We start from the raw sequence: 11819 nt of genomic DNA on the forward strand, positions 1-11819 counted from the left end.
TTCTTCTGAGTCACACTTGTCTGTCTTGTCGTTTTAGGTGAATGTTGATGACACCATTGAAATGTTACCAAAATCAAGAAGAGCTCTCACTATTCAAGAGATTGCTGCATTAGCGCGATCCTCCCTGCATGGTGAGTGCAACACTGAATTCAAAAACAAGTTTCTGGATACACTTGATATACAAACATAAGCATTTGTACACTCTATAGATAAATCGTTACAAGACTGTGCTGTAGCTTAAACCCTAATGTTTGTCTTGTAGGTATTTCCCAGGTAGTGAAGGACCATGTGACAAAGCCTACAGCCATGGCGCAGGGCAGAGTAGCCCATCTGATTGAGTGGAAAGGGTGGTGTAAGCCTATAGACACCCCAGCAGCTCTGGAATCTGACTTCAACTCTTACTCCGACCTGACGGAGGGCGAACAGGAGGCTCGCTTTGCTGCCGGTAAGACTTCTCTTTTCTATTTGAGTGACTTGTTTGTTACATAAATATTGCATGAAAAACCACCCTGCTTTGCTACACTCAGAGCTGAAGCTAGAAGAGAGTTTCTGAATGTGCACTTACCGTTGAACAACAAATACAATGAAGAGCTGACTCAGACACCGAGGGCAGGAGGACTCATGAAAACAGAGGGCATCCTAATTAAATGAAAACATAACAAAAGCAAACATTTAAAATTGAGCAGGTGATTTGGTGGAGTGTCAACAATTTGTGGTATCTTCAAAAATTAGTGAGATAGACCATGAAGAAAACTGTCATTAATGAACTATTCTTAATTTTTTTTTTTCAAATTAATAATGATATCAGTGTAATTCCAAATGCTAGAGGTAGGTTTTCATGGTCAAGGAGTCGCATTGTGAACGTCAAACTATCATGGGAATATTGCTTTTAATTATAATGGCATTATGGGGACAGTGCGCCTCCTTGGTGGAGGTTTGCATTCTCTGAGTGCTACCTAGTTAGTACTGTTGTTCTATAAAAGTGGGGGCGCTCACAAAAGGCAAAGTGGTCAAAATGAAAAGCTCTAAGGCAATTTAATTCTGAAGGTCCAAAATTTTCTGACTCTACCACTTTGCAGAGATAATCATGAGCAACAGTTGCAGTCTGAGTCAGGTACAAATTGAGAGTCAAGCTGGAACTATGTGGGGCTCGAGCGTGAGTGCATGTTGCCAGCTTGAGTGCTATGATGTCATCAGGGTTGACTTGACAAAGCTCCTCTAGAGCCACAGAAAACACTTTTCGACATTGGACACATGATTCATGGACGGTTCCTTTTTAAATCCACCCGACAAGTTGAAAGGCCTCTTAATGTCATGTCTAACTTCTGAGCTGTACGACAAAGACCTCTGGACGAGCCCGTCCTTGGCGAAACAACAGAACCAATATAACAGCATTGTTCACTGGACCTGGGTGACTTGACTCCCTCCTACCTACTTTGAATGTTGAAATTTGACCACAGTGCAGCAGAACTGAGACAAAAAAAAAAGCCAGCAATGACAGATGTCGATATCGAGATACATGCTAACACCAGGTGTAAACACGGTGCCTCATTCTGTAGCTTTATAGTCTCATTCTTAGCTCTTTTCTCCACCATGGGTGGCGTTCCTCTCAATGCACTACTCCCCCTCTGTCTTTACTGACTCGCCTCATCTTTTACTTTTTTGCATTCATGCCTGCCCCCTCTACTCATTGTTTACTCTCTTCTATTCACACCGTCCCCTCATTTTTATTTTCCTCTCTGTTCTTTGTCTCTGTCTCCTTCTTCCTTCTCTTCCACCCCGTCCCTCCTGCCTGCTCTCCCTCCATTCTCCCGCTCGCTCCCTGCAATGCAGACTCTCAAGGTTAATTTGCACAGTAAGGTTTTGCTCTGGGCTGGTGCCACTGTGACTGAGCAATTTTCCTCTGTTCTCCCATTTCTGTCCTCTCTACTATCTAGCTCTTTACACAACTTCTCCTTTTGTGATTGTGCTGTTATCACAGCAGGAGTAAGATCCAGTTCAGTATCTTTTGGTTATGTGCATCTGTAATGATGATTCAGTCAAGCTGATTTATTAACATGGCAAAGTTCAAATGACTCAATGATTCTTCAGAGCACTACAACAGCTTGAACCTGGCCATGTGTGTCATGTCATTAAGTCTTTTTGTTTATTGTAAATGGCACATAAACAGGGACTAATCCCAAGAATGGCTGGTGAAGCATTATTACTATACATTATAGTTCCCTCGTCCCATCATCTTACATCATCACCATGCATCCACCCCATCTGGGAGCTGCCATTTGTGCTGAGTCCTCTTCTTTTTGCTACCTGTCTCCTTGTAGCCCGGAGTTTCATTTACTGTAGGTGACTGGATACACTGTGTGAATGTCAGCGAGCGTGATAGTACATAAAGCGACCATATGCAAATGTGTGAAGTGAGTCTTGGGTGGATACTTAAGCTAGTTACAGCAGAGCATGCCTGTGTGTACACGTCTTTATTACACTGTGTGGACAAATTGTTGTTTCATGTCATTGCTGAGGACATTTTGGCTGATCCTCACCACTTAGACCGCCACTGTTGTTAAAAAAAAAAATGATTAAAAGCACATCAGTGAAACACTGCTGGGTGACAGGTTTCTTCATTTTGAAACACCAGGCTTGCATATTGTTAAAAATGTTGCCCTCAAAGCCCCAATTAATAGTTTTTGAACAAGAACAAAGATTGAAAAAAGATTATTTAGGGTGTTTTCAATGCCGTTAAAGTTGTGACTGGTCATTTTTTGACACTGAAGACAACACAGGAGTTGAGGTTAGGATAAGGAACTAGGGAATGCATGATGTCAGAGTGACCTATAGTTGTCTTTCTATAGGTCTGTGTGTGTGTGTGTGTGTGTTTATAACATAGCTCACATCGTGGAGACCGAAACATGTTTACACACTTGCGCTATGGTGACAAGCATTTGATCCCCACCTGACTTGGTTTAAGGTGGTGGCTCCCGAACATTGGGATCCACCTCCCCGTTTGGTTCAAGGTTAGGGTGAGGTTAAAGTAAGGGTTAAGATTAGACAAGTAGTGATTATGGTTAAGGCTACGGTAAGCTTCCAGGAAATGAATTTTAAGTCAATGTAAAGGTGTGTGTGTGTGTGTGTGTGTGTGTGTGTGTATGAGGCATCCTGAGATTTGAAAATGCATTTGGGGTTGTCGTATTTATAGACTGACTTCTGTCAACACACACATGAAACTGGCTGCCAGCCTTGAGCGATACAGAGAGAGGCTTATGTCGGTGTGTGAGGGTGTATGAATGAAAGAGACAGAGTGAGAGAGCTTGTGGAGAGCACACGTGTGTGTGTGTGTGTGTGTGTGTGTATTCGAGTGGCACTATTCCAGTCTCTGGTGCACAGCAGTGTGACGGTGCAGCAGAGGTGTATATGGCCTGGTGAATCCAGATTTAAACTAACCCAGCAGCAAACATTTCTGTTGGAAAACCTACAATGTGAAATTGGCATTAGGTCTGAAAGTGTGTTTGCTACAAGTGACGGCAATAGTCAATAGTGCCACAGACTGTGACAGTGACCTTTGACAGACACTCAAACTACATCAGTTGTTCCCAAAGTGGCTGTAATCGGTATTTTTAAGAGAATTATCACCCAACTCTGCAGTTACTCTTAAAAATGGAGTCATAAGGAGATTAAACTTGTCGGCACCTTGCCTTAAAAACAAGATGCTCCATTTTCATCAGCACAAGGTTACTCTTGGCTTCCAACTAAATAAATGTTCATGGCAAAAACATAAGAACTGACAAGTGTAAAACTGAAGACCACTGTATTTAAAATGTCAGGGATACTTCACACACAAGGCAGCTGGCCACAGCGCAGTACATACAACAGACACCTTCAGAAAAAGTTGTCTTAAGTTACTGTAGAATCTTAGCGCATGTGTTGCCTTGTTATATGCTTTGGGGGACCTGAAACTGGGAGCTCACTCACACTGTGGGGACTCGACTTCCTCATGGTAAACAGCAAGTAAACCATTTAATTTTAGAGTGACAACATGGTTTTAAGGTTAGGTTTAGGCGAGTGGTTATGGAAAGGGTTAGTCTCGAGTGAATGAACGTCAGTCAGTGCGAAGTCTACACAAGGAATGGAAACAAACGTGAGAGCAAAAGACTTTCAACACTTCATAGTGAGCATGTTTTTGGCAGAGTGGGGTTACAAGCACAGTTTATGGTTAGGGTTAAAACCACTGACTACATACGATGGACGTGGCATCACCACTTCCCTCCACTATGCAACAGTGAAGCCAAAATATCGCGAATACAGTGACTTGCCAGTTTGCTATTTTGCAACCAGATTCTGCACAGTAGAGAACAAAAGTGGAGTGACGGCATCAGACGGCCAATCAAAGCTGTCAATTCAACCTCCTTTTTTATATCATCAGTAACTTAATAAAAACAAACTTACCAGAAAAATGACCACTTGTATACAAATCAGCATTATGATATCTACCAAAAACCACCTCTGGGGAAAATGTATTTGATTTGTACTTTGAGGTTTTAGTGTGGTTCATGTCTCATCCACCAACATGGAGAAGGCAGGATTTAGACTGTGACCAACCACTGGGGAGTAATTGATTTGCCGTGGCTTCACTTGTGGGAGCCTTGATTTTGATTTGATTTATTCTTTCAAGCCTGTTCGTGGTTTATACAGTGAGTGGTTAAGTGGTGAGTGATTTTAGTCAGTATTTTCAACCCTTTACTGTTGTTATTGATATATCTGTGCAAATAACCGTATGTTTCTATCATGTAACAAAGTGAATTTAAATGGTCATCAAATAATATTGTTAAAATATTCTTACCATTGCCTTTAAGCCAGGTTACCTCCTGCACTGCTGCTGGGAATGATGTTGTGGTCATACAGACAAAAGAGCAGGATGTTTTCGTGTAGAACATTGGTCAGTGACATAAGTATGTATATGTAGGTGAAACGTTTTTCTTCTAGAGTCAAAGGAATAAAAAAAAAAAAAAAAGAAAAGCTTTCAAAGCGAACCAAAGAGCAGACTTTGCATTTGATGTACTGGTGTTGGTGAGGAGAGTTCAGGGCCCAGCTACAGTGGAAGATGAATGAGAGCATCGATCTCTCTCGGTGGGAGACAACGTATGAATACTGAGCATTGACCATAGAGAGAAGGAGACTGAGGAGTGAGTCAGAAAGCTAGAAATCAAAAGGAGAAGTGAGGGACAAGGCTGAAAGACTGCACAGAGAAAGAATAGGGAATGGTAGGAATGAATACAGTCAGGTGAGTCGATGGTGTTTATTGAAAGAGTCGATTGGAAGATAGGCGTGACATTAAAGAGAGAGGAAGAACCGGGAGGAATACAAAACATGGATTGAGAGGAAGAAGAGGATGAAAAAGAGAGGGAGAGTATTAGTCTCTGATTGGTCAGCTCCCAACGATGATTGGAGTGGTCTCTGGGATATTGTAGCTGGCTGGTTTTGGTGCATGCTGAGTCACCTTAGCCAAATACACACACACACACGCACGCACACTGATGTGCTCACTGTGGCTGTGTTTTACATGTACATGTATCTAATACCGGGTTCAGACTACGCGATTTAGCTCGATAACCATCCGACCTGACAGCTGTGGGGCATTGTGACCAAAAATGGGTGTTAAATGTGACGACCGTTTTACCCCGTATAGTGTGTCATAGCAAATGACGACCAGTGCTGCATGTGGGAGATTAGCCATTGATCGTGCATAAAAGATGTACAAACCCTCCATGACGTTACCCTCTGGTTTTCTGAAGGGCAGTTTTGAAGCTCAAATCTGGCCATTGCCATCTTGGCATTGCTTCACTCTGCCTAATCCAGAAATGGGCAAAATGGGTGAAGAGAGCTGAGGTGGGCCACTTGACACCTATGGCAGACCCTCCCGTCTGTCACTCAAAGCAGCCACGCCTTTAATTATGCATAATTTTAAGCATTAATATAATTCGAATGGGCAAGTTAGATAAAAATTCACCCCCCCATACAGTTGTCTTAGAAGGGGAAATTAGCTATAGAGACCAAAACTTATTTTTTTACCAGGCTGTAAAAATGTTTTTCTGCTGTAAAGTTGGGCATTCGAGGATCTGCATGTTTTAACACTTCCGTACTGGCTTCATATCTCAGCCTTGCAGGTTGCAGCTTGAGTCTAGCATGTCAGAATTGTCATACCAGTGACGGCCATCTTAAGTTCACCAGCTAAATGGCTGCTGAAGAGCATTGACTCTAATGGGAATGCTGTCTCTGTCCAGTCTCATTCTACGCTGTGCACTTTGTTCCTCACAGAGACCTGCCAGTCAAAAACAGTCATATCACATGGAGAGACAATGGACCGCTGCCTTCTAGTTACCATGCCAACCATGTATTTGCTTGTGCAGCTCATGCGTGTGTGCGCGTGTCCGCAGGTGTGGCCGAGCAGTTTGCCATTGCAGAGGCTAAGCTGAGGGCCTGGTCCTCTGTGGATGGCGACGAATCCAATGATGACTCGTATGATGAAGACTTTTGTCCTGCCAGCGAGCCCGCCACGCAGAGCACAGGTATGCAGATACACACACAATGAACCGCTACACTGCAGTAGCTGTGGCAAAGCTCCATCATGTTTGTCTTCATATTGTCCCCTTCATTTTTACTACTCCATCCCACAGCCTCATCCTCATCCTCTATCTTACATTGTCCCAGTGCCCTAGTTTTCATCCTCTAACAATCTTTTCTGGTGCAATTTGACATCCCACCTTCAAGTTTAATATGATTTCCTTTGCTGCACAGACTGTGTCTATGGGAGGATGATGTTTGGGTGGGTTATAAATACACTGTGCATGTGTGTGTGTGTACCAAACGTTTCATCTTGATTGCACTGTACTGTAGCTCATAACATTCAGCTGCATGTTGCTGCTGAATTTTCATTTATACACCTATAGCTTCATACCTTGTGACAAAGACAAAATAGTGATCTGACTTTCACACACATCCATGCATGTATGTGGAGAAAATGAACTCAACATGAAACCAGTTCCTTGTTATTAAAACTTTATTTTTTGACTTTTTGTTGGTTGTGGTCACATATTGTCAACCTCATAAGCCACAAAATAGCATTTTGATGTTATAAGTGGTTTCATTGCTACAATCAAATTGTTTCGACATGTCGACTTTTTTTCATGTTTCGACTTTTACTGTATTTTTACAAAATATTCAAGTATGGTTACATTTTCATACTATTTATGTTTAATATTTATATTCTTCTCCATTTAACATTTTCATTAATTCCCATTGCTGATATTTTTTTTTATCCCTTTTAATGCGGTGGGTGATTTTCAGTTTCTTTTGCTGTTTTCAGTTTTCTTTTTCTGTTGTGGCACGTTTTTGTTCTTAAAGTTTTTATTTTAATTGAGTTGAATCTTGGTATTTTTATTTTTCACATATTTTCATTTTTCAAAATACAAAAGACAATTTTGTCTGTTTGACCTAAATTAGTCTGGTTTATTGATGTAAAAACAGAGCAAAACTATTTTTCTTAAAGGTGCCCTGTGGAGTTAAATTTGCATTGCATTTACAGCAGAACATATTTTTGAGGTCTAACAAATTAACTAAATGTTGAATGTCTTTCTTCATAAGTTTTCTGTAAAGCAGATTTTCCAAACATGCATTGTTTACCACCATGTTTACCAGCTGGCAGGCTTCATTTTATCTGCCTTTTGCTGATGCATGTATCTTGTGTCACTGCTACCGAGTATCCAGCAGGAGGAAGAGCATGAAAACGTTTAACAGGTGTCGTGTTTGTATCTCACATTTCTTTCAGGTAAGATTCCACTGAGGTTTCCAATCTCATTTTCATGAGAGACCAGGGCCTGTACCACAAAGCAAGATTAGTGGTTTATCCAGCTAACTCTGGGCTCAGCTCTGTTTTCTGGTACCGCAAAGCTATCTCACTTTTAAATTGCCTAGATCACAACAGTAACTTATCCTGCCTACTTCAGTCATGGTGCTGATGCTTTGACTCCACCTCTTTCACGTGAATGTGCTTGTAACTTCATAAGAAAACCCAGATTTAACAGAGCTAGTTGATAACTGGCTTCATGGTACTGGCTATCCAGGACGGCCAAGGTTGCGCTCAGTGAAGCTAGGTGGCACCAAGAGAGCCAGAAGAAGTTGAACTCACTTTGTAGTACAGGTCTCAGGCCAAGACATCAGTGTTGGTAAAGCAACACAACGAAAGAAGAAACCTGCTCTAAAGCACCACTAGTGGTCAAAACCTCCACAGAGTACACTTTTAGATAAGTAAAAATTGAAGTTTACTGTACTGGCTGGTTATACATTATTTAAGGATGTGCTTCCCTGTTTGCTGTTTCTTCTTCCTTCAGGACTTCATGCTCACAGTCTGTATCATTCCCTCTAGATGTGCCATCATATCCTCCCTACTTGAAGGACCTGATCCACAACCAGCTCTGCCAACACCTGGGCCTGAGGGGGCCATCTTCTGAGGGTGGTGGAGGAGGCGGAGAGGGAGGTGGCAGTGGTGAGCCCTCACCCACAGCAGGTTCCCCAGACACCCTGGGCTCTAGCCTCTGCAGCCTCGATGACCACCATCTGCTGCTGCGTGACCTGGGCGGCCACCGTGGCACACACTCCCACAGCAACATTGCTGAGCTTGCTGCAAAGATCCTGTCGGCACTGCAGGGAGGGGAGGAGCTGCTGGCCCGACTTCAGAGGGTGGGGCAGAGCGGCCCCGGAGGGGGGGACTGTGGCTTTCACAGCTTGGGCGGAGGAGGGCGGGGCATCAGACCCTCTAGGGATCAGGACTCCCCTTGCTACTCTGTGTCTTACTCTGAGACATACCTGTCACCCGGCGAGGATGATGACACCCCCTGCAAGGACTATGAGAACACAGTGTGCCAGGTGGAGGGGAACGCGGTGGAGTACCCGCCCAATTATGACCCACGTAGGAGGGTCTCTGACGTGGCCTCCTCTGGAGTGGTGTCCCTGGATGAGGAGGATGAAGAGGAGGAGGAGAGGCCAGTAGAGCCAAACAACCAGTGACTCCTCTCTTCTTACCTCAGTGTTTAATCCCTCCAAATCTTTTGAGGATTTTCTTTTTTCCAACAGCTCTCCACCATGGCATCTGAGAAGTTTTAACATCAACACTCCTCTGACTGAAGTATAAACCATCCGTCTTTGCCTTACTTGCAGCATTTCAGCTCCTCCTCTCCACCTTGTAACTTTTTTTTTTCTCCCCATTTGTTTTATCAACTGTTTTCTCTGAAAGCGTCCAAACAATCTTTTTAGTAGTATGAGAACAGGAGTGTTTGACAGCTGTCCAACAAGTTAACCATGGGTATGACGCCCAGTTTCCAGCTCCGTTCCTACCTGGCAGACAGAATGACTGAGTTCTAACTCTGACTTATCTTTGCATGTGTTTTGCAAGTGCTGAAATTAATGGGCTGACCTGGTCTTGAGCACGGTTTGTAATCTTAGCTGTTCTGTATAACCCTCGGCCATCTACACAGCGCGTCCCATGGGAGGGCAGGTTGACACTGCATCCTGGGACCTGCCCTCCCCACCTGCACCCCTTCTCCTCCTTTGCAAGAGACAAAATAGCATCCTTTGGGGCATGGCTTGCTGAGTATGCCAAACAATTTAACCCTGTCACAAGCAATTATGAGCAAATGCTGGAATGTTTTAAAAGTGACAGGATTCAGTATGTAATTTAAAATAAAGTTAAAAAAGACTTGTCACAGATGATATGACAGGAATGATATGCTTTTATTGTACTAGTTTTCTATCACTCCAACATGTTGTTGTTCATATTATTCCCAACATCATTATGATGGAAATCTGCCATAATGATCAAATAAAGCTACTGGATATTTTTGGGATTTTGTGGATTCCTGCATGGAAGACATGAGGACTTTGGTTGTCCTAAAAAAAAAAAATTACACAGCAGCAGTGACAACAGCAAACAGAATGTTCCTGAAGTGATCCTTCGGTGATAGGCGTTTGGCAGGAAGTGGTGCAGGTTGAAAATACAGAAAAGTTTGTTTTTTTTTCTGTGAAGAGACGAGTTGCATCGGAGATTTTCTATATTTTTGTATGCTCTGTCTTGCTTTGATCTCTTTGCCTATGCGGCGTGCCAGTGTATGTGGTTTTTTGCACGAAGCTAATGTGGCTGTAGTTTTCTCCTTTTCTTCATTATCACTGTGTGATATAGTCTACTGGGAAAAAAAATACAAATGTGAACAAAATCTTTTTTTTATTTCAAGAGGAAACTGTGATACGATTTGTTGTGGCCATTTGTCATGATCCTCATGAAGAGCTTGTTTTTCTTTCATGAATTTTAAATGATTTTTTTTCCTCATACTGACTCTTCAAAAGCTTAACCTTTTTAATCCATCATTTCCCTGTTGTTTTTTTTTTCTATGATTTTTGCAAAAGCGCATGTTTATGTGACACATGCAGAAACTCCCATCTTCACGGTGATGTGAGGAGCCTCGTTGAGGTTCTCCCAGAGGGACTGTCATTCATACAACTCAGGAAATCCCATTGGACCAGAGCATCAGTGCATCCCGCCTGTACGCACAACACCGCTGTGTAGCTCATCCTCTGTGTGTGTGAGAGAGAGAGAGAGAGAGAGTGTGGAATTATTCTCTATAAATAATTAAAGCACAGATTCAGTCCTCACATCCCTGTTTTATGATGTTTAGAAAAGCCTCAAGGTGTGAGTCTGTATGTTTGACGTTTGTGCAGGTGTGTGTAATTGTGTGTGTGTGTGTGTGTGTATTGTAAGATGTCAGCAAGCTCCTCATGCTTGCACTGTATATCCATTCCGAAAGCCCTCCAATACAGCGATTCCCTTTAAAACAGTGTCTGCTACAGTTGAGCTCTTGTTGGAGGATGGACTTCTACTGGTGCTCGAGATGGAGAAAAACAACTTAAAAGTACATGTGATGACAAAGCAATGGATGATGTTGCTAGATCTGCTCACTTCTTAACTCTAAATGACATGAACATGAGGGGTTCCAGTTAGCAGAGTTGGGAAAGACATCAACAACTCAGGGGGAACCACTGAAGCTGTGCCTTTCATTAGTTACCTTTGATCTCCCACGTTGCCATCAACATCCTCCGTTCTGTCACTCAGGCTGTAGCTTGGCTTCCTTCTCCCTTTGAATGTGAGAAAGAGCAGAGTAAAACCCCGCATACATCACTTGGACAGAGGCACTAAATATCCTGTTGCATTGTGTGTGTGTGTGTATATGTGTGTGTGTGTGTTCTCTCACTGCAGCGGCAGGTTACAGTGGGGCCCATTTGCATCGTTGTCCTTTTGGTTGACATTAAAAGCCGGGCGATGCTGGCGAGGCGGGTTGTGCTTTTGTCTGGGAATGGTGACGCAAGTTTGGCATTATTCGCCGACCTGCCCTTCCACTGCGCATTCGCTCTGTCTGTCCGTCTCTGTGAGGGTCCTGTCTCCCCTGGCTGTGTGTATATGTGTGTGAGAGAAAGGAGACAGGCACTTTGAGATTTTCATTCACCCTGCTGTCTTGTTCTTTCTCACATTCAGCTGAGTGCATTTTTCTCATTAGACATCTGTTCATTCACCCAGTTTTAACCTTTATGTTAACCCTGTCCTAAATTTAATTTCTTAGAAGTGGTACTTTCCTTATCTATCTATTATTGCGAGAACATTTTGTCCTTATAAGAACAGAAAGAAAAGATTTCTCACTGACATGTACACACAGACAGCTTGATGAATGTTTCCCGTCTCCATCTCTCTCCTGTCATTTTCTACCCCCTCTCCCACCCGGTTT

General features: G+C 42.9%; 1 protein-coding gene across 4 annotated transcripts in view; it reads left to right on the forward strand.

The window, feature by feature from the left end:
* The window catches only part of fam131ab (family with sequence similarity 131 member Ab), a 27141-nt gene extending 17191 nt beyond the window's left edge, over window positions 1-9950 (forward strand). For all 4 annotated transcript variants that reach the window (XM_020586579.1, XM_020586587.1, XM_020586563.1 and 1 more), the window contains exons 2-5: window positions 38-131; window positions 263-445; window positions 6429-6560; window positions 8417-9950. In XM_020586579.1, the coding sequence (XP_020442235.1) occupies window positions 62-131; window positions 263-445; window positions 6429-6560; window positions 8417-9057 (1026 nt within the window). In that variant the 5' untranslated portion in view covers window positions 38-61 and the 3' untranslated portion in view covers window positions 9058-9950. The remainder of the gene's footprint in view (window positions 1-37; window positions 132-262; window positions 446-6428; window positions 6561-8416) is intronic.
* Window positions 9951-11819: the final 1869 nt, after the last annotated feature.

The sequence above is a fragment of the Monopterus albus genome, unplaced genomic scaffold (genome assembly GCF_001952655.1).
Source record: "Monopterus albus unplaced genomic scaffold, M_albus_1.0 scaffold8.1, whole genome shotgun sequence".
NCBI classification, from domain to species: Eukaryota; Metazoa; Chordata; class Actinopteri; order Synbranchiformes; family Synbranchidae; genus Monopterus; species Monopterus albus.